Source organism: Erythrolamprus reginae, chromosome 7 (assembly GCF_031021105.1).
Source record: "Erythrolamprus reginae isolate rEryReg1 chromosome 7, rEryReg1.hap1, whole genome shotgun sequence".
NCBI classification, from domain to species: Eukaryota; Metazoa; Chordata; class Lepidosauria; order Squamata; family Dipsadidae; genus Erythrolamprus; species Erythrolamprus reginae.
The window spans coordinates 76242042-76264668 of NC_091956.1; the positions used below are offsets into that span (position 1 = coordinate 76242042).

General features: G+C 41.9%; 1 protein-coding gene across 3 annotated transcripts; it reads left to right on the top strand.

Annotated features, from left to right (window-relative positions):
• Positions 1 to 2579: 2579 nt before the first annotated feature.
• Positions 2580 to 21645, top strand: CASP6 (caspase 6). Of its 3 annotated transcripts, XR_011559641.1 has the most exons (9): positions 2580 to 3013; positions 8593 to 8631; positions 9314 to 9356; positions 11580 to 11732; positions 13732 to 13808; positions 14993 to 15168; positions 17814 to 17979; positions 20240 to 20847; positions 21469 to 21645. XR_011559641.1 is itself a non-coding variant. In XM_070757917.1 (8 exons), exons 1-8 carry the CDS (start codon positions 2971 to 2973, stop codon positions 20473 to 20475), a joined length of 933 nt encoding a protein of 310 aa, XP_070614018.1. In that variant the 5' UTR covers positions 2880 to 2970; the 3' UTR covers positions 20476 to 21645. The 3 variants fall into 3 exon arrangements, 2 of the variants coding, with proteins under 2 accessions (XP_070614018.1, XP_070614019.1); XM_070757917.1 differs by having other exon boundaries at positions 2880 to 3013; positions 20240 to 21645; XM_070757918.1 differs by having other exon boundaries at positions 2880 to 3013; positions 8596 to 8631; positions 20240 to 21645.
• The last annotated feature ends 982 nt before the right edge of the window (positions 21646 to 22627 follow it).

The window sequence follows — 22627 nt, forward strand, 5'->3', positions numbered from 1 at the left end:
CCTCCAGGAAATTCCTAGAGAGGCCCCATTGAGGCTTCTTCCCATCTTTTCCAGCCGTTTTCCTCCAGGAAATTCCTAGAGAGGCCCCACGGAGGCTTCTCCCTGCTTTTTCTGGTTACAGTTTCAGAGGCTCGGGTTTGTAAGTGGGAAATGGTTCTTGAGAAGAGGCAAAAGAATCTTGAACACCCGGTTCTTATCTAGAAAAGTTTGTAAGTAGAGGCGTTCTTAGGTAGAGGTACCATTGTATCCCGAAGTCATGGTTCAATTAAATTGCAGATTGGTTGTTTCTTATAAAAATTAGGAAACACTGGCATAATTTCTAGACTGACGAGAAATTTTTCCCCCTCTTCCGTTTCACCTGAGAAAGTGGCTGGCATTTTGCTTTGTCAATGTGCCATCAAGTAATGCCCTAGCTCACTCATCCTCCTCCAACCTTTGTTAATAGCCTGGACCAGTCTATTCTACATAACAAAGATCTACCTCCTTCAGACAGCCATAGTAGGAATTACCCAAAGCGCTTTCATTACACCATCATCCAGCAACCAAACTTGAACTCAAAAGCATAGCCTGCAGAGATGCCCCCGCATGGCCCCATGGGAGTTTGACAGCCAATCAGAATTCATTTCTTCCACAGGAGCGCCCCCCACCCCAGGACCCAAGAGAGGACATTAAACAAGGAATTCTCAGCATCTCAACCTTTTTTTCTCTTCACCCAACATCTGGAAGCATGTGATCCACCTTTTCTGTTCAGGAGCTTATGCCATGTGCTCTTGTCCTCCATTAAAATTTCTTTCCAAGCAACTTCCACGAATCCAGTGTCTTCTTCCCACTTGGAACTTGAGCCCAGAAGAATATTCCTTGCAACATCCCTTCCCCATTTTTTCTATCATTTACTTTGCTGTATTTTCTTTGCATGTGATAAGATTAAGTGTATGGTCTTCAAAATTTAATATTGAAAGAAAAAATAAATAAAATTGAATCCACTGTGTAGTGAAAACTTAATAAAAATTAACAGGGAAAAGGAAGTATAGAAAGTAAAAACAGCTGCCAGAGAAACGTAATAACAAGCGATAACAAGAAAGGCAAACAAATGAAAAATAGGAAATAACCTATTGTTCCAAGGAGCCATAAAATATCCTCAGAACTGAAAACTGAGTGCGCCTGTTTAACATTAACTGATACACAGTATATAAAGGATCTCTTAATTTTAATGTACATGACCTTCACCATTTATGGGTTGGCTATTTGTCAGGTGAGCTTTCCTCTGCTCACGAAGGAAAATAGCCAGAAGCACATAACATCCTACTAACATTATAAAATATTATAAAATGTATTTATTTGTCAACCATGTATAGGATAGTAGTAGTTTTTATAAACATAAGTAAAAGCATGGAACTCATTACCGGACTCCATAGTGTCATCTCCTAACCCCCAACATTTTACCCTTAGACTATCCATGGTTGACCTCTCCAGATTCCTAAGAGGTCAGTATGGGGCGTGCATAAATCGTCCCCTGTCCTATTGTCTCTTCTATAACTATCTTTTTCTTCTATCACTATATCTCTATTTCTTCTTCTACTACCCTTCCTATGTTTTATATTATTCCTGCATCTTCTCTATTTTTCCATTGATTGATGTACTATGTATATATCCCCTGTAACCTCATTGTGTTTTGGACAAAATAAAAAAAGATAAAGACAAAATAAAAATAAGATAAATAAAATGTAACGGTAAAAGAGGACACTAGGATAGTAGGACAGGGATGGTAGGCACAGTGGTGCACTTATGAATGCCCCTAGACCTCTTAGAAATGGAGAGAGATCGACTGTAGACAATCTAAGGTTAAAGTTTTTGGGGGTTGGGAAGAAACCACAGAGTCAGGTAGTGCATTCCAGGCATTGATCACTCTATTGCTGAAGTCATATTTTCTGCAGTCGAGTGTTCCCTTTATTTTTTTTTGAGCAGTGTGTTTTATTATATAAATATTTTATATATTATATTACATAAAATAAAATTGTTATTAAAAAAATAAAAGGTTCTTGCACAGTCCATATTAAATCAATAGCCTAATACTGGAAGCCATAAATCCTGAATGGATTTATGGACAAATCCTTCCCTTTATTATTATTATTATTATTATTATTATTATTATTATTTATTAAATTTGTATGCTGTCCCTCTCCGAAGACTCGGAGCGGCTCACAACAACAAAACACAGTACAACTCCAATGACTAAAAAAACACAATTAAAACCCCTTAATATAAAAACAGTCATACATCCCAGACAAACCATATTTAAAACAGAACGGCCAGGGGGAATCAATTTCCCCATGCCTTGACGTCCCAGGTGGGTTTTAAGGAGCTTGCGAAAGGCAAGGAGGGTAGAGGCAGTCCTGATCTCCAGGGGGGGAGTTGATTCCAGAGGGTCGGGGCCACCACAGAGAAGGCTCTTCCCCTGGGTCCTGCCAGACAACATTGTCCCATTGAGGGACCTGGAAGAGGCCAACTCTGTGGCACCTAATTGGTTGCTGTGGCAACAAGGAGGTTATTTATGGGAAGCCTGCTCGCTCTCTGGGGACCTGGTGTCCTCAGAGGGATACTTTCTCGCTTCAGGCTATCCCAGCCACCTTGGCTTCTGGGAAACGGCGGGTCTGTTTATTTACGGTTCAACTCTCCACAAACCTTCGGCCTCACTGCACTTTTCTCCCGCTCACGCAAGGCCAAGGCTGAGGGCTGGGCCTTTCTTCGGAGGACTGAGGCGAGCGCTCAGCCCGCCCAGTCGCGATAAGAACTAGTCGGGAGAGTTGAGGAGGGGGAGGCGCCCCTTTCTCAGGGGAGGAGAAGAGGGCGGAGGATGGCCGCCTTCCTCCTAGGCAACTGGAGGAAGGGAGGGGAGGATAGTGGCAGCAACCTTCCCGGGAGGGAGAGAGGGAGACCGTCTGAAGGCAGTGTAGGAACCGGAGCCCAGCCATGGCGAGCGCCAAGAAGCAGAAAAATGTCACCAAGTCCTCAGGTAGGCGCAGAAAAGGGGCTGCAAGCAGCTGCTCCGGGCCTGGGATGCTTCGGGTGGCTTGACTTTGCTAGAGTTTAGGGAGCTTCTCTCCGGCTGTGCAGCTTAAGACAAGGCTGGCCGCCGGCTACAGACGGATCCTCCCAGACACGCATGGGTGGACGGACGCCCTCGGTGGAAACGGCACCTCAGGGCCACAAAAGCGCTGAGGAGAACGGAGCCCGTCCCAAGGCGTCTGAACACGTGGCGTTTCTCTCAGGGAGGCAGTTAGTTAAGCGCACGCCAGGTTTGCGTTCACACAGCTCGCTACAACCGGGTGAATGAACCACTCCGTGGTACTCAATCCTTCCATTCTTCCGCGGTCTGAGCTGGGGGTGCCACGCAACCTTCCCCCCGAAAACGAAAACGAAAAGAATGACGTGCAGGTGGGGCAATGGGCAGCTGCTAGGGCTTTGCTCCGACTTGGTGGAAGGGCCTGTCTGAAGACAGACAGACAGACAACCACGGAGTAAGGGAACCTTAAGTTTCAAAGCGCCTCCTGTAGCGGCTGTGACGCGCAGGGAGAAGATAGGAAAGACAACACACAATTCAGTCCTTGGGGACCGACGTGCTCCATCTTTGCTTGCAATAAATTAAAAAAAACAACAGTTTTGCGATTTCAAATGCAACTTTTTGCTTCTGCTCTTCGTTCTCTCCTTGAAGGTCCGCAACTCCTCCTGCCTTGTTTGTCCCGAGTGGCCGTGGCTGCTTTTTTTTTGGGGGGGGGGGGGCAGGCCGCCGGCGCTTTGTTCTCGCTCCTCTTCCTGCCTTTCCTTTGTTCCGCCTCATTAATTTACTTCGAGCGTGGCTGCCGCGTCGCGGTGTTTACTACTCACTCGAGCGTACAAGTAGCGGCACGACTTGTACTGTAACTTACACTCCCGAGGACAGGCGGCGGAGTATTTGGTAATGGAGGCTTGGTCGGAGGAAGGAAACCTCCGAGTAATTGCCCCCTCCCCGTTTTAAATCAGAAATTTATTTATTTATTTAGTCAGTCAGTCAGTTCAATTTGTATGCTGCCCAATTCCCAAAGCAGGGGTCTCCAACCTTAGCGGTTTTAAGACTTGGGGACTTCAACTCCCAGAATTCCTCAGCCAGCTTTGCTGGCTGAGGAACTCTGGGAGTTGAAGTCCACAAGTCTTAAAGTCGCTAAGGTTGCCGACCCCTGCCCTAAGGACTCTGGGTGGCTCACAACCAAGACCTGCACTATTAATATTAGAACATCTAAAAAGAAAAGTTTAAAAGCAATTTAAAACACACAATAAAACCATACGATATCATTTATGGCCCGATCTTGAAGGTGTATCCTCTGATCAAGGGCCCCAGGCCTGCCGGAAAGCCATTTCCGGAAGGCCAGTAGAGTGGGGGTAGTACGGATCTCAGGAGTTTCCAGAAAGCCGGAGCAGCCACCGATAAGGCTCTCCCCCGCGGGCCAGCCGACTTTTTGCAAATTTATAGCGTTCAATGCTATAGTTTGATTGCAGGGCCAATTCAATGATCTTAATAAGAGGAAGCTATTGCCTTTTCTAAGGAGAGCAGATTTTTTTATTTTATTTTATTTATTTATTTTGTCCAATACACAATGAGGGTTTTAGTGGGTATATATCTATATACACATAGTAAAATACATGATGAAGGTTATAGAGGAGATACTCATAGTAAAATATATCTAAGAAATAATAGAAAAGAAGATATAGTAATAGAACATATCAATGAAAGAATAGAAGAAGAGATATAGGAATAGAAGAAAGGTATAGGAGATATAGGAGAGCAATAGGACAGGGGACGGAAGGCAAAAGTTTTGTAAGCTCTGGTAAGGAGTGTGAGATTGCCAGAGCAGAAGCTACGTAGGATTAGGTTTACAACTCTTGAAGCCTTCTTGGCTATATTGTTGCAGTGGGCTTTGGCACTTAAATCTTTTGTTATTAGTATACCAAGGTCTTTAACCGAGTGGGGATTATCTGTGATAATTTGATTATTCAGTTCCTATTTGGAGTTCAGATTCTTCTTCCCAATGTGTAGGACAGAGCATTTGCTAGTTGAGATTTGGAGTTGCCATGTGTTAGACCACTCAGGAACAGCGTCAAGGTCTTTTGGGAGAGTAGATCAACTGTTGGCCCTAGAAAAGCATTCATTCATTCCCCAATAGTGACAATGACGCTTGTCCAATAAGAGCAAAATTTATAATTATATTTGTGTACATTGTTCAAGCAGAATTGGGCTAGAACAGGCATGTCCAACCCGTGGCATTGGCCCTGGGCAACTAGTTGTATGTGAAATTTATATACGTTTAGCTATACAGTATATTTTAAACCGCGCAAGACGATTCCTTTTCTCTTTAGTGCAGCCTAGGCAAACCAAAATGTTGGACAGCCATGTTCTAGAATTATGGCCCTCATCACCTCGAGGTTCGACTACTGTAATGCTCTCTACATGGGGCTACCTTTGAAAAGTGTTCGGAAACTTCAGATCGTGCAGAATGCAGCTGCGAGAGCAGTCATGGGCTTACCTAGGTATGCCCATGTTTCACCATCACTCCGCAGTCTGCATTGGCTGCCGATCAATTTCCGGTCCCAATTCAAAGTGTTGGTTGTGACCTTTAAAGCCCTGCATGGCACTGGACCAGAATATCTCCGAGACCGCCTTCTGCCGCACAAATCCCAGCGACCGATTAGGTCCCACAGAGTGGGCCTTCTCCGGGTCCCGTCAACTAAACAATGTCGGTTGGCGGGCCCCGGGGGAAGAGCCTTCTCTGTGGCGGCCCCGACTCTCTGGAACCAACTCCCCCCAGAGATTAGAACTGCCCCTACTCTCCCTGCCTTCCGTAAACTCCTTAAAACCCACCTTTGCCGTCAGGCATGGGGGAACTGAAACACCTCCCCCGGGCATGTACAATTTATGCATGGTATGTTTGTGTGTGTGTTTGTTAGTAAAATGGGGTTTTTTAAATTTTTAAAATTTATTTGGATTTGTCATGAAGTGTTGTGAAGTGTTGTGAGCCGCCCCGAGTCTGCGGAGAGGGGCGGCATACAAATCTAAATAATAATAATAATAATAATAATAATAATAATAATAATAATAATAATAATAATAATAAAATGGGTAGATACTCTATCATAGTGATGGTGAACCTATGGCACACTTTCCACAGGTGGCACACGGAGCCATATCTGGGGGCACACAAGCTGTTGCCCAGCTCAGCTCCAGTGCATGTGTGCGCGCCAGCCAGCTGATTTTCAGCTTGCAGGACACTGGGAGGATGTTTTTCTGGCTTCCGAAGGGCCTCGGGTGGATGGAGAGGGCTTTTCCGCTCTCCTCAGACTCCAGGGAGGCCTCTGGGAGGGTGAAAAACAGGCCTACTGAACCCACCAGAAGTTGAGAAACGGGCCATCTCCGGCCTCCAGAGGGCCTTGGGGGGGGGGGGAAGCCATTTTCACCCTCCCTAAGCATTGAATTATGGGTGTGGGTACTTGCGCCATGTGCATTAGTGCACGTGTGCCCTTTTGACCCCCAAAGGAAAAAAAGGTTCACCATCACTGCTCTACCACAATCTAAATTGTAGTACAGTATCCACCCATTTCATAATATAAAACACACTCTGGGTTATCAGGGCACCTTGAAACCTTGTCACTTTCTCTTTGGGAGAGTTGAACTTTGAGTCCAATTTCTTTACTACCTGGTTCTAATTCATCTCTTTTACTGGAAATAGGAGCGGCTAAAGGGAGCAAATTCCTCTTAAGTCAAGTGACCGAAGAAGTATCACAGCTGTCTGTCTGTCTGTCTGTCTGTCTGTCTGTCTGTCTGTCTGTCTGTCTTTCCTTCCTTCCATCCATCCATCCATCCATCCATTTATGTATTTATGTATTTATGTATTTATGTATTTATGTATGTATGTATTTATGTATGTATGTATGTATGTATGTATGTATTTATTTATTTATTTATTTATTTATTTATTTATTTGATTTTTTAATGCCGCCCTTCTCTTTAGACTCAGGGCGGCTTACAACATGTTAGCAATAGCACTTTTTAAAAAACAGAGCTAGGCTATTGCCCCCACAATCCGGGTCCTCATTTTACCCACCTTGGAAGGATGGAAGGCTGAGTCAACCTTGAGCCGGTGATGAGATTTGAACCGCTGACCTTCAGATCTACAAGTCAGCTTCAGTGGCACTCTACCTGCTGCGCCACCGCGGCTCAATCAAAGAGGCCATCTTAACGTACTTATTGATGAATTCACACTCACATCCACTTTCTAGATTCAGTAAACCAAGCCCCTTTTTTCTGCCAATAAACTGGCTGATGAGACAGCAGCCATATCAATACAGTTGCTCGCTGTGTTCTTAGAGCCAGCAGGAAATTACTCTGCCGTAAATCATTGCTCTCCGTAGTGCACCTTTATTGTTCTCAAGAAACAGGACTGGGTCACTAGCCATGCAACTTTCACATGCAAATTCTAAGCTTGTGGTTTCCCAGGCTGAAATTCCAGTCCCACCTAACATCCACCATGAGAAAAAAAAAATCATATTAACATTCTGGGAACTCTATACATTGTCATGTTTTATTTTTCGTCATTATATACATATCTTGTGTAGTTTCTTTCTTTGTGTGTTTGTGTGTGTGTGAGTGTTTGTGTGAGTGTGTGTTAAATACCGTATTTTTTAGAGTATAAGATGCACCGGTTATTAAAAAATGTGCTGAAGCTGAACAGACTAAGGACGCTAACTAGATGAATACCTGGTAAGTAGATTTTCCCCTAAGATGCGTCTTATTCTCTGGTGCGTCTTATACTCCGAAAAATACAGTATCTATCTGTAACTTGTTGCTTGTATCCTTATGATTTATATTGATTGTTTCCTAGTGTGATTTGATTGATTATTTGTACCCTATGACTTATTAAGGGGTTGTACTTTATGATTCTTGATGAAGGTATATTGTCTTTCTATGTACGCTTAGAGCATATGCAGCAAAGACGAATCCCAGCGACCGGTTAGGTCCCACAGCGTTAGCCTTCTCCGGGTCCTGTCGACTAAACAATGTCGGCTGGCGGGACCCAGGGGAAGAGCCTTCTCTGTGGTGGCCCCGACCCTCTGGAACCAGCTCCCCCCCAGAGATCAGGACTGCCCCCACCCTCCTTGCCTTTCTTAAAACCCACCTCTGCCATCAGGCATGGGGGAACTGAGACATCTCCCCTTGCCTATGTAGTTTTATGTATGGTATGTTTGTGTGTATGCTTTTTATACAATGGGGTTTTTAGGCTTTTAATGTAAAATTGTTATTTTAGACACTAATATTAGATTTGCTATTATATATTGTTTTATCACTGCTGTGAGCCGCCCCGAGTCTGCGGAGAGGGGCAGCATACAAATCTATAAAATAAATAAATAAAGACACCACATTTGGCCAATAAAGAATCTAATTCTAATAATGAAATACATACTGTATATTGCTGTAAATATTGAGTCCTGCCTTTTTTTTCTTTTGCAATTGAGTTTGAACATGGTTTATAAGAGAGATACTCACTGTATTTTTTTCTGCTATAGAAGTCCACGTGGACAGCAAGAATATACTACAAGGCAAAGGTAAGGTACCCAGAATTATAGATATAGATATATAGATATAGATAGATAGATATAGTTATGGATGGATGGATGGATAGATAGATAGATAGATAGATAGATAGATAGATAGATAGATAGATGTACGTACATACGTAGGTACATATGTATACATATATGTATGCATATAATTGACATTTAAATAAGAAGAAACCAAGAGATTGAAACCACCCCAACATTTTGAGGAATGTTTATGTTTACATGACATGGTCATTGTGATCATCTGAATTCAGTAACTGTTGTGGCACAGCAGCACATAAAAATTAGCATCTGGAAAGATTTTCACCACTGATATTTTGGCTTGTCAAAGATACTCAGCAATGGGACTTGGTAAGCTGCAATTTCTCTCTGCAATTTCTGCTTTTAATTTATTTTCTCCTTAGAGCAGGTGTGTCAAGCTTGATTTCACCGAGAGCCGCATCGGGTTGTGTTTCTTTTCTTTTTTTTTCATTTACATTTTTTATTTTATAGATTTTCATAAAATAAGTTTCCCTAAGAAAATATGCATTTTCAGTGAAAACATATTTAAAGCATACTTTAAAAATAGGGTAAAATGTAAATGTATTACCTATGCTTGCACATTTTTTATCATGCAGAAACTAAATTATTTTGATTTATTTATATTTGAATTGTTTTCTATTTACAGATGAGCAGCAAAACTTGACTGAAACAGATGCCCTTGGTGAAAGGTAATATTTTTTGAGTCAGAAGGTTTTGCAGTTTTTTTCTTTTCTTACAACCATCATAATTATTTGTGGATCTTGTATGGCTCTATTCCATTATTCTATTGCATGGATCCATTTTAGGATCAGTTGATCTCCTAGCTAGCTTTTATTACCAAATCAGAATCCTTTTAAAATTACAGTTATCCATCGGGGTTGCACTTTTTTCCCATTGGATGCAAGTATTTTGATTTTGATGCTTGAAATTGATTTTTAATATCAGATGTCTGATATTAAACAGAAAATGTCTTATGCTTATGTATACTTAATTCTCCCCCCTCCCATTTCCTTCACATCTGCTTTGTTTCTTGTATTATTCCTAAATTTATTGGGCTGGGTGGGAATCATCACAAACAGAAATTTCCAAGTTAAATTGTATACTTGGTGCTAGCTGTTGATTGAAAATTGTTTTAAGTCACCTTAAGCCTATAGAATAGAATAGAATAGAATTTTTATTGGCCAAGTGTGATTGGACACACAAGGAATTTGTCTTGGTGCATATGCTCTTAGCGTACATAAAATAAAATATACATTTGTCGAGAATCATGTGGTACAACACTTAATGATTGTCATAGGGGTCAAATAAGCAATGAAGAAGCAATATTAATAAAAATCTTAGGATATAAGCAACAAGTTACAGTCATACAGTCAACATGGGAGGAAATGGGTGATAGGAATGATGAGAAAAACTAGTAGAATAGAAGTGCAGATTTAGTAGAAAGTCTGACAGTGTTGAGGGAATAGTTCTTGCAATGTTATTTATGTATTAAATATAACAGAACAATAAGAGTGATAAATATCAGTGAGCAATAAATAAGTTGGAGAACATAGAATTTGTGCATTATTCAATAAAATTTAAAAAAAACATGTAAATTTTCAGAGTAAGAAGACTATCTGTTATTCATTACTAAATAAGGACAGGGAAAGAGACAATATGAGGTACTCGTTAAGATATTGGACCAAGATCATAGAGATTAAATTCATCCTTAACCACCTTAAATTTGATTAATACTTTTGGGCCACATACTTAATGAATGAATCTGGATATAGTACAAAACAGTGCTCTTATGAAAATGTATGTAAATAATTTGACCACACACATGAAGAGAATGAACAAAAATCATATCACTAAACAAATATATGAAGGAAGTCATAAAAAGATTAAGAAAGCCATGGGTTCATTGAGTAATGATCCTAAAAAGAGGCGATTGGCAAAGTTAAGGAACAAAAGGCTACATGTGAAACAAAGTATGAACATGGTAGAAAGAAGCAGTTTCCAAGTCATAATAAATGGTGTGGATAAATGTAGTTTTAGCTGTAGTACTTTTTGTTTTCTTTTATGTCTTTAATTTCTTTGGCTTAATATTCCTTTTGTCTTTTTGTATAATGCTGCTAAATGGGAATACTGTAATATGATTGATATGTATTATTTATTTATTTATTCATTCATTCACTCACTTACTCACTCACTCATTTATTTATTTATTTATTCGTCTTCTATGTCGCTCAATCCCAAAGGACTCAGGGTGACTTACAATAATAAAAATACAATATAAATAAATACCAATGCAATAAAAAAGAAGTTGAACAATGTAGGTGGGTAGGTACCAAAAATGTACCTATAATGGTAAAGAATATCCTTCTTGTAATCAAATTATATTATACAGTAGTACCTCTACTTATGAACTTAATTTGTTCTGTGACCAGGTTCTTAAGTAGAAAAGTTTGTAAGAAGCAATTTTTCCCATAGGAATCAATGTAAAAGAATATAATGCATGCAATTGGGGAAACCACAAGGAGGGTGGAGGCCCTGTTTCCTCCCAGGAGATTCCTAGAGAGGCCCCACAGAGGCTTCTCCCTGCCTTTTCCGGCCCTGTTTCCTCCCAGGAGATTCCTAGAGAGGCCCCACAGAGACTTCTCCCCGCCTTTTCCGGTTACAGTTTCGGAAGCTCGGGTTTGTAAGTGGAAAGTGGTTCTTGAGAAGAAGCAAAAAAATCTTGAACACCCAGTTCTTATCTAGTAAAGCTTGTAAGTAGAGGCGTTCTTAGGTAGAGGTACCACACTGTATATGATTTGAACTAATTGTCCATTTCTTTGAATCTTAATCATTAACTTGCTTAAACATATAAATGTGTTTGTATGAATGAGAAAGACCTAAGTTTATAACCTAAGCCTTTTTTTTTTTTGCAGGATGAGACAGCTCTTTGATCCATCTGTGGAATACAAAATGAAACAAAATAGAAGAGGACTTGCTTTGATCTTTAATCATGAGAGGTTTTACTGGCACTTAATGTTACCAGAGAGACGTGGTACTTGTGCTGACCGAGATAATCTGGAGAGCAGGTAAAGGAATCATTGTTGTTCCATGTATTTTCTTTTACACCGAAGAATGCAATGACTTTTCAAAAACTATTTCCATTTTTTAAGAAATTGTGTGTCAAGGAAGAAATTATTCCATGTTTACTGAGGAGGTGCAGACTGTCAGACCTTTTAAGATACAGTGATACCTCGTCTTACGAACTTAATTTGTTCCGTGACCAGGTTCGTAAGATGAAAAGTTCGTAAGATGAAGCAATTTTCCCCATAGGAATAAATGTAAAAGCAAATAATGTGTGCAACCCCATTCCACAAGTCACACCTTTTGCCTTGTGCCACTGGGAATCCCCCACCTCCAGACTTCTGTTGCCAGCCAAAGTGCTGGGATTCCCCTGAGCCTCCCCTCGCTGGGAAATCCCACCTTTGAAGCACTGGGATTCCCCTGAGGCTCTCCTCGCTGGGATTCAAAGCAGCGCCTGCAAAAATGAAGGGATTCCCTTCATTTTTGCCTGTGCTGCTTTGAATCCCAGTGAGGCAGGCTTTAGGGGAATCCCAGCACAGCAATTCATTTATCAACTGTGACAAGAAAGGAAGTAAAACCTGGGGTAAAACTTACTTAACAACTATCTTGCTTAACCATGGAAATTTTTGGCTGAGTTTTGGTTGTAAGTGGAGAACTAGCTGTATTCTTTAGTGCAATCAGGGTGGATTTGATTTAAATCAAGTCAATTTGACTCACAATTTAAATCATGATTTAAATCACTAGTAGAAAGCCTTGATTTAAATTAATTCAATTTAAATCATAATTTTTAAAGAGCAACTGTCATCTCTGTACCGCAGTGACTCCTTGTCTGACCTGCTGTTGACTCACCAATAGTCCCAATATTGCAGAATATAAAGCCTCATGCTTAAGGCAAACTGCCCTTCCCCAGTGGGCCGACCTCTAGGGAGGCACAGGATGCCATAATTGCCACATCAGAATGAAGCAACGGAGATAATTTTCTCAATGAGACGACCTTGATTGTATTGAGATCTCTCCTTTTATTGTATTTCACTTTTCCTGACAAGTGGTACAGAATAACCAATTCGCGAACTCCACATACATTAAGCCATTCCCCAACTATCATTCACTCATGCGCTGTATAAGGCAACCTCCTCGTGACTTCCCTATAGATAATTAACGGAAGCTCCATTCTTTGCCTTTTCCTGGATTGTGTGTTTACTGGTGATTAGCAAAGGAATGAGAGTAAGGCATATATTTCCTTATATGGAAGTTAGCTATACGTTTTCTTCATGCTGTATATCAAGTTAATTATTTTCCACGTGGTCATGGATTCTGCAACTTGCTTACTCAGCCTGGACTCTTGCTCCCTTTCTATAGAAGAAGAATAAAGTTTATACAGCACCCATTAGGCTAAGACATCACCCTTCAGCAATATTCCATTCCTAATTTTCAGTGCTTATGAACCTATGATTACAACATCATGCTACATAACTAAGCTCCATTTCATGCAATATAAATTACATTATTAATGTATATTAAATAAAAAAACTATTTTTTAAAGTTAATTCAAATTAATTCAAATTTTAAAAAGTTCAATTTAAATTGAAAAAATCCAATTTTTATCAAACTTGGTAACTTTAAAATGTGTGAATTTCAACATCCAGAATTGCTCAGATACCATGTTGGCTGGGGAATTCTGGGAGTCGAAATTGGGATTTTAAAGTTAGCACCATTAAAAAATGCTGTTTAGTATGTCCTCTTTCATTCATAAATTACTTGGAGGAAAATTCTCAGAATAATGGTCCCCAGAATGTAACAATGTTGAGCTCAGGTCAGTTCTGGTATTCATGATGGTTAGAGTTTGTTTCGGACTTTTCATCTGCTGAAAGTAATGTTTCAGTAAATTTCTAAAGCTGGCTAGTTAAATAACGCTGTATCCTCTGAGATCTAAATATTAATATATGAATTATTAAGAATATATGAACATGATCCTAGAGTGAAATATCGTTCTGTTTAAAATAGCTTGACTCGACTTGGATTTGAAGTGAAATGTTTTGATGACCTTAGCGCAGAAGAAGTGTTGCAGAACATTGATGATGGTAGGTAAACCAAGTTTATTTTATTGATTGATTGATTGGATTTGTATGCCACCCCTCTCCGTAGACTCGGGGAGGCTAACAACAATGATAAAAACAGCATGTAACAATCCAATAATAAAACAACTAAAAACCCTTATTATAAAACCAAACATACACACAAACATACCATGCATAACTTGTAATGGCCTAGGGGGAAGGAATATCTCAGTTCCCCCATGCCTGGTGGTATAAGTGAGTTTTGAGTAGTTTACGAAAGACAGGGAGGGTGGGGGCAGTTCTAATCTCCGGGGGGAGTTGGTTCCAGAATCCTCCCAAAAATTCATAGGTACAAATTTCAGACACACACACGTTTGAAAATTCAAAACAATGTTCTTTATAATGAAAATTCACTTAAACTAAGCCCTCTTTTGGTATAGCAAAGAGCACTAGTCTCCAAACAAACTGGTAATTTATACAAGTCCCTTATCAGTCCAGATACTTAGCTTGCAGCTGTCAGGCAATTCACAGTCCTTCTTCTTTCACAAAGTGAAACACACTTTGCCCTGGTTTAGTTTCGAAGCGGGGAAAAATCAGCACACAAAAAGTCAAAGTCAGTAACGCTGTCATGAAACACAACAATCAGATAATCCTCCACAATGGCCAAACCCACAGGCTGCTCTTTATAGCAGCCTCACTAATTACCACAGCCCCACCCAACCACAGGTGGCCTCATTTTCTTTGATAATAATCTCTCAGTTGTTGTTGCCTATGCATCGCTCTCCGCATGCGTGGCTGTATCATTAACTCTTGTTCTGAATCCAAGGAGGAGCTAGATAATTGATCTCCTTCTGAGCTGTCTGCCCCACTCTCCTCCTCCCTGTCACTCATGTCTTCTTGGTCAGAGGAGCCTTCATCATCAGATTCCACCAGGGGCAAAACAGGCCTGCAGCATGTGGATGTCTCCCCCACACCCACAGTCCTTGGGGCAGGAGCTGGGCCAGAGGTAACCACAACAGGAATAATGGAGTGTCAACTGATTTTTCAATTTTTAAATCCAGCTCAGAATAAAACCAACTATTTGCTTAGCATGTGGTAGAACTGGATTGGTTTGATTTATGTCCAGAAGTTTAAATCTTACTACTTTAATAGCCAGCAATATAAAAATAACTTCTCTGTGTAGATAAATGTCATCATTATTTTTGCAGCGTCCAGAGAGCAGCATGAAGATGCAGATTGCTTTATGTGCGTTTTCCTGAGCCATGGAGAAGACAATCATGTTTATGCTTATAATGCTAAAATAGAGGTACAGATGCTGACCAATAAGTTCAGAGGTGATAAATGTCCCAGCCTGATAGGAAAGCCAAAAATATTCATAATTCAGGTGAGATTGCGGCGTTCTTCATTCCAAAGCTGGGTTCATAATATGGGATTAAAATCAATATTTTTGAAAGAAATTAAGACTGCCATATATTAAAGGCATCACTTTTAAATGCAAAAAGTGCAAACTTGAAGTACAGTGTTCCCTCAATTTTTGCGGGGGATGCGTTCCGGGACCGCCCGCAAAAGTCGAATTTCCGCGAAGTACAGATGCGGAAGTAAATACACCATTTTTGGCTATGAACAGTATCACAAGTCTTCCCTTAACACTTTAAACCCCTAAATTACAATTTCCCATTCCCTTAACAACCATTTACTCACCATTATTACTGGTATTCGCCATTGAATAAGATCCTTAGTGATCCTGATATTGATAAACATAATTATTTATTAACAATAATTATTTTTTTGTGATAACAACGCTGATTGCCCGAGATTTCGGCCAATCAGCAATGGCAGACAAAAGTTTGGCATATGACGTCATCGGGCGGGAAAAATCGTGGTATAGAAAAAAAACCACGAAGTATTTTTTAATTCACACTTTTTGAAAAACCGTGGTATAGGCTATTCGCAAAGTTCGAACCCGCGAAAATCGAGGGAACACTGTATAGCATTTGGTGCATTTAATGAAAACATGATATACCACCATATGTTTACACTTATGTAACCTAAACTTCCCGGAGGGTTTACCATTAAATTGTGTAAAGATTTATGTCTATGACTGGCAATTTATAGTGGGAAAATGGGTGGGTGGAAGAAATGCCAGAATCACCTTAAGATGTTGTTTGTGTTACACAGGGGGCTTTAAAACATCACCCGTATCTATAGCAGGGCATAAAGGAACTTATGTACTACTCAAAAAAGTAAAGGGAAAACTTAAACAAAACAATATAACTCCAAATAAATCAAACTTCTGTGAAATCAAACTGTCCACTTAGGAAGCAACACTGATTGACAATAAATTTCACACGTTGTCAGCATGTTCAACTTGGTAACAAAGTACGGTGGTACCTCTACTTACAAACTTAATTCGTTCCGTGACTGGGTTCTTAAGTAGAAATGTTCGTAAGTAGAAGCAATTTTTCCGATAGGAATCAATGTAAAAGCAAATAATGAGTGCAAACCCTTGCTGGCCGTGTCCCCACTCACCGCTTCTCCTCACTGTCCCTGTCTCCACTCTATTCGCCTCAGCTTGTGGGGAGGTTCCCCTTTGCCTGCCCCCGCTGGGATTCTCTTTGTGCTTGTCAGCTCCGCTGGGATGCCCCACCTCTGGACTTCCGTTGCCGGCATTGCGTGGCTGGGATCGCCCTTTGCTGAAGAGAATCCCAGTGGGGGGGGGGAAGCAAAGGGGTATCCCAGCAGCTGGCCCAAGCACAAAATAAAGATAATCCCAGTGGGGGGGAAGCAAAGGGGTATCCCAGCAGCTGGCCCAAGCACAAAATAAAGAGAATCCCAGTGGGGGGGGGAAGCAAAGGGGTATCCCAGCAGCTGGCCCAAGCACGAAATAAAGAGAATCCCAGCGGGGGGGGGGGAGGAAAGGGGTATCCCAGCGGCTGGCCCAAGCACAAAATGAAGAGAATCCCAGCGGGGGGGGGGAGGAAAGGGGTATCCCAGCGGCTGGCCCAAGCACAAAATGAAGAGAATCCCAGCGGGGGGGGGGAGGAAAGGGGTATCCCAGCGGCTGGCCCAAGCACAAAATGAAGAGAATCCCAGCGGGGGGGGGGAGGAAAGGGGTATCCCAGCGGCTGGCCCAAGCACGAAATAAAGAGAATCCCAGCGGGGGGGAAGCAATGGGGTATCCCAGCAGCTGGCCCAAGCACAAAATGAAGAGAATCCCAGCGGGGGGGGGAGGAAAGGGGTATCCCAGCGGCTGGCCCAAGCACAAAATGAAGAGAATCCCAGCGGGGGGGGGAGGAAAGGGGTATCCCAGCGGCTGGCCCAAGCACGAAATAAAGAGAATCCCAGCGGGGGGGAAGCAATGGGGTATCCCAGCAGCTGGCCCAAGCACAAAATGAAGAGAATCCCAGCGGGGGGGGGAGGAAAGGGGTATCCCAGCGGCTGGCCCAAGCACAAAATGAAGAGAATCCCAGCGGGGGGGAGCAAAGAGGTATCCCAGCAAAGCAATGACATGCACTTCAGCCGGCAACAGAAGTCTGGAGTTGGGGCATCCCAGCGGCGCCTGCTCAGGTTTGTAAGTAGAAAATGGTTCGTAAGTAGAGGCAAAAAAATCTTAAACAACCGGTTCATATCTCATAACGTTCGTAAGTATAGGTGTTTGTAAGTAGAGGTACCACTGTATTCAATGAGAATATTTCATTCATTCAGATCTAGGATGTGTTGACTGTTCCCTTTATTTTTTTCAGCAGTGGATTAAAGGGGGAATGGCAGGAAACTGGCCGGGCCTTCATGCCCCTCTCAAATTTCCTGGGAAACTTTTCCAGGCTTGGGTTCTTAGTAGAAAATGGTTAAGAAGAGGCAAAAAAATCTTGAACACCCAATTCTTATCTAGAAAAGTTCTTAAGTAGAGGCGTTTTTAGGTATATTCAATCATTTAAGTGAACTTTCCTGGATCTGTAATGGCGGGTTGGTACTTATAAGTGATTTCAGGTGCAGGATTTCATTTCCAGCCGTTCTTTTATCTCATTTTAGGCATGCAGAGGAGATAAGCATGATGATCCAGTCGCTCTTGTTGATGAGATGGATAGCGTTACAGATCGTGCACTTCCACTTGTCAATGAAACCGAAGTTGATGCCGCTGCAATTTATACTTTACCTGCTGGTGCTGATTTCCTGATGTGTTATTCTGTGGCAGAAGGTAAAAAAAAAAGTTATCCTCTCAAATATGTCACGTGCTCGCCTTGCCTACCCCCATTTTAGCAAACGGGAAAAGTAGCGATATGTAACGTGACATGATGATGCGCATTTGACACCATATCCTACAAGAAAAAGTTTAACCTCATCAAGCGAATAGTTTGTTAGTTTTGGTTGTTCCTGCTATAGATTGAATAGATGATGTCATCCAAGACTTTTTGTCTGTCTATTTGAAAACAAAAAAAAAGTCTTTTTGCCTTTAGTCTATTTGAAAAAAAAAACTAATAAAAACAAACTTTCCCAAAACTAATCAGTAAATAAAAAATGGCAGATAGAAATTGAATCTGCAAGAAGTGGTGGTGCACTTACCATTATGTAAATCACAACTGGAACTTCTTCCCCAACAGGGTGGTGTCCATATTTCCACACAGCAGAGCAAATACTGTATTAACTAACCAAATAATGTAAATATAGCTGTAATGTAATTCCATGCAATACAAAGAGCCAGCTTCCTTGTTGCAAATGCTTGCAATGCATGCAGACGGCGGTGGGCTGCTCCCGTTCGGCCTGGTTCTGTGAAATGGCAGCGGCAGGAGCCACAGTCCACCCACCTGGGATGCTACTGCACATGCACATAAGTGTTGCATGTGCACGCAGATCTGTAGCAACAGTTTTCAGAACCTACTACCGAGTGCAGAAATGTTTGGCCCATACTCTATTTATGAATGCAACTTTGATGATATTTAGGTGACAAGTTCAGGAATGACTTATACCAACTAGGATTGTACATTAAAATAGCCTAAATTGGCGTTACTAGTTTGTGGCTTGGCACGCTCAAATGAATGTAGCTACAGAAAGGATTCATCTTCCAGTCTTTTTTAATTTCACTTTTGAGAATGCCACCAGGAACACTTTCTCTTATGGCCATTTATCAATTTCCCTCCTCAATGTGACAAAGGCCACCATTAAAATAATTGGACTTCACTAGATGCAGTATTTATTAGTAGTAATATTAATATTAATAATAAAAATAATAATAATAATAATAATTTGTTGGATTTGTATGCCGCCCCTCTCCGCAGACTCGGGGGCGGCTAACAACAATAATAAACACAACATGTACAATCCAATAATAAAAAACAACTAAAAACCCCTATTCTAAAACCAAACATACTAACAAACATACCATGCATAACTTGTAATGGCCTAGGGGGAAGAGCTATCTCAACTCCCCCATGCCTGGCGGTATAAATGAGTCTTGAGTAGTTTACGAAAGACAGGGAGGGTGGGGGCAGTTCTAATCTCCGGAGGGAGTTGGTTCCAGAGGGTCGGGGCCGCCACAGAGAAGGCTCTTCCCCTGGGGCCCGCCAAACGACATTGTTTAGTCGACGGGACTCGGAGAAGGCCAACTCTGTGGGACCTTATCGGTCGCTGGGATTCATGCGGTAGCAGGCGGTTGCGGAGGTAATCTGGTCCAATGCCATGTAGGGCTTTAAAGGTCATGACCAACACTTTGAATTGTGACTGGAAACTGATTGGCAGCCAATGCAAGCCACGGAGTGTTGAAGAAACATGGGCGAATCTTGGAAGCCCCACGATGGCTCTCGCGGCTGCGTTCTGCATGATCTGAAGTTTCCAAACACTTTTCAAAGGTATCCCCATGTAGAGAGCATTGCAGTAATCGAACCTCGAGGGGATGAGGGCATGAGCGACTGTGAGCAATGACTCCCTGTCCAAATAGGGCTGCAACTGGTGCACCGGGCGAACCTGGGCAAACGTCCTCCTCGCCACAGCCGAAAGATGATGTTCCAATGTCAGCTGTGGATCGAGGACGCCCAAGTTGCAAACCCTCTCTGAGGGGGTCAGTAGTTCCCCCCCCCAGGGTAATGGACGGACAGATGGAATTGTCCTTGGGAGGCAAGACCCACAGCCACTCTGTCTTGTCTGGGTTGAGTTTGAGTAAATTATAGCAGAACTGGATCAGCTAGTAAGCTGATATATGTTTATTATATAAACATAGTTAATAAAAGGGGAAGGTTATATGTTTGGAACAGATAAAAAATCCTTGGATTATTTTTGCCAAGCAAAAATACTACGAATGTAACAAAAATGTCAGAATACTAGCACATTAAAAAAAGTTCCAAAAATTTTTTGCACTCTTTTTCCTCACCATTTCTTTTGTTACTTAGAAAAATACAGGTCGAAAACTAAAGCTAATTTCTTGACACAATAATGTAATCTCTTCTCTGTCCCTCTTCTAATAGGTTTCTATTCCCATCGGGAGACTCTAAATGGTTCTTGGTACATTCAAGATCTGTGTGAGATGATCAGAAAGTATGGTGCTTCCCTGGAATTCACAGAATTGCTGATGCTTGTTAACAGGAAGGTATCACAACGCAGCGTGGACGTATGCAAAGATATTCATGCGATAGGGAAAAAGCAGATCCCTTGCTTTGCTTCAATGTTAACTAAAAAATTGTACTTCCACCCCAAATCATAGCATGGTGGAGTAAATTATTATTTTTTACTACATAGGTGGTGGGCAGCGAATCAAAACAAAAAACATATCAATATAATGCTTAATTAAACTCAATGAGAGTTGATTCTGAATAGACGTATAAAATTATATTGATAATGTAAAATGTGTTTAGTTAGTATATAGTCTATTATTTTGCACTTAAACTGAGATTTTTAGAAGATGGTGAATTAAAATTGTTAGCTGAGTAGATCGATGCAATAAAAATCAGAGGCAACAATCACAAGGTCTAAATGGCAAACAGAAATACAACTACTGTATATTGAAAACTGAAAAAGAAAACTTCTATGAAGTTCTACTCAGGTAGAAATGTTTTTATACAGCGTTTGAAATACAGTGATACCTCGTCTTACAAACTTAATTGGTTCCAGGACGAGGTTCTTAAGGTGAAAAGTTTGTAAGACGAAACAATGTTTCTCATAGGAATCAATGGAAAAGCGATTAATGTGTGCAAGCCCCAAATTCAATGTGTGCAAGCCCCAAATTCAATGTGTGCAAGCCCAAAATTAATGTGTGCAAGCCCTTTTGCCAGCCGAAGTGCCCGTTTTTGCGCTGCTGGGATTCCCCTGAGCCTCCCCTCCCACCTCCGGACCTCTCTGTTTTTGTGATGCTGCATTTTCACTAAGGCTACCCTCGCTGGGAAACCCCACCTCAGGACTTCCGTTGCCAGCGAAGCCCTCATTTTTTGCACTGCAGGGATTCCCCTGAAGCATCACAAAAACACAGAAGTCCGGAGGTGAGGTTTCCCATGGAGGGGAGCCTCAGGGGAATCCCAGTAGTGCAAAAACGGGTGCTTTGCTGGCAACGGAAGTCCAGAGGCGGGGCATCCCAGTGGCGGCAGTGGGTTTGTAAGGTGAAAATAGTTTGTAAGAAGAGGCAAAAAAAATCTTAAACCTCAGGTTTGTATCGCGAAAAGTTTGTATGATGAGGCGTTTGTAAGATGAGGTATCACTGTAGTTATGCTATTCTGCTACCCTCAGGGAATTTTAAAAATAAGTTCAGGCTTGACATTGGAATAATAAAGGAAGACTTAATCAAAAGGTAGCTATCTTTAGATTTACATTCCATAATTGATGTTACAATGGATATTTTGTACTAATGGATATGTTATTAAATTACTTTTGTTTCAACATAGATAGTAATTTGTCTTGTGGAAATCATTTTGTTCATCTGATAATACTACTCTGGAAATTGTTTCCTTCCCACTTTAACATTTTGGAAAAGTGAATTATGCAATCAATCTGATATTGTGACTACTTTAGTTAGTTATAGCAGCTTGTGTTAACTTGTGGGGTTATTGCTATCTGAAACATTTGCATTATTTTCCATGGAAAGCATCTTTATTGTTATTATTTGAGAAAGGTTAATTTGTGAAACCAGTTTTCATAAATCTTTCAGGCGCTATGTGTGCTACATACCCTGTTTCCCCGATAGTAAGACACCCCTGATTGTAAGACGTATCGGGGGTTTCAGGGGGGTCGGCTAATATAAGCCGTACCCTGAAAGTAAGACATATGTCTTACTTTCGGGGAAACACGGGGGTATTGCCGGGGGGGGAGCCCGATGACGTCGCTTTCAAGCTCCCCGTGCGCCCCTCGCCTTCACCTCGCCGCGGCGCCACTGCCTCTTCCCCGGCTTGGCAAAGCGAAGGACGGCGCTGGTCCGAAGCGAGCCGAGCGGGCGGCGGCTTGCAGCGAAGGCGCTCGTCCCAGCAACCGAGTCCTGCCGAGGCTCGGCTGCAAGCGGCCAGCGAAGCCGACCGGCTCCGAGGCGAGCGGCCGGAGCTGCGCCCTCCTTCGCCCGCCTCCTTTCCAGCAGGCAGGTGGGGCTGCCCAACTGCACAGAGCGGCTCCTCCCCTCCAGACACACGCTTCCCCGACACGCGTCTGTGGCTCCACGCGTGCACGCCGCTTGGAGCCCTGAGGTTGAACTTGGAAAAGGGCTCACGAGGCTCCTGTCCCGCGGCTGCCCTTCTGGACTCTGGGGAGATGCCTTCGGGAACGCGACCCTTTCAATTTTTTTCCAATGTAAGACATACCCCGAAAGTAAGACGTAGTGGGGCTTTTGGGGGTAAAAAGAAAGTAAGACACTGTCTTACTTTCGGGGAAACACGGTA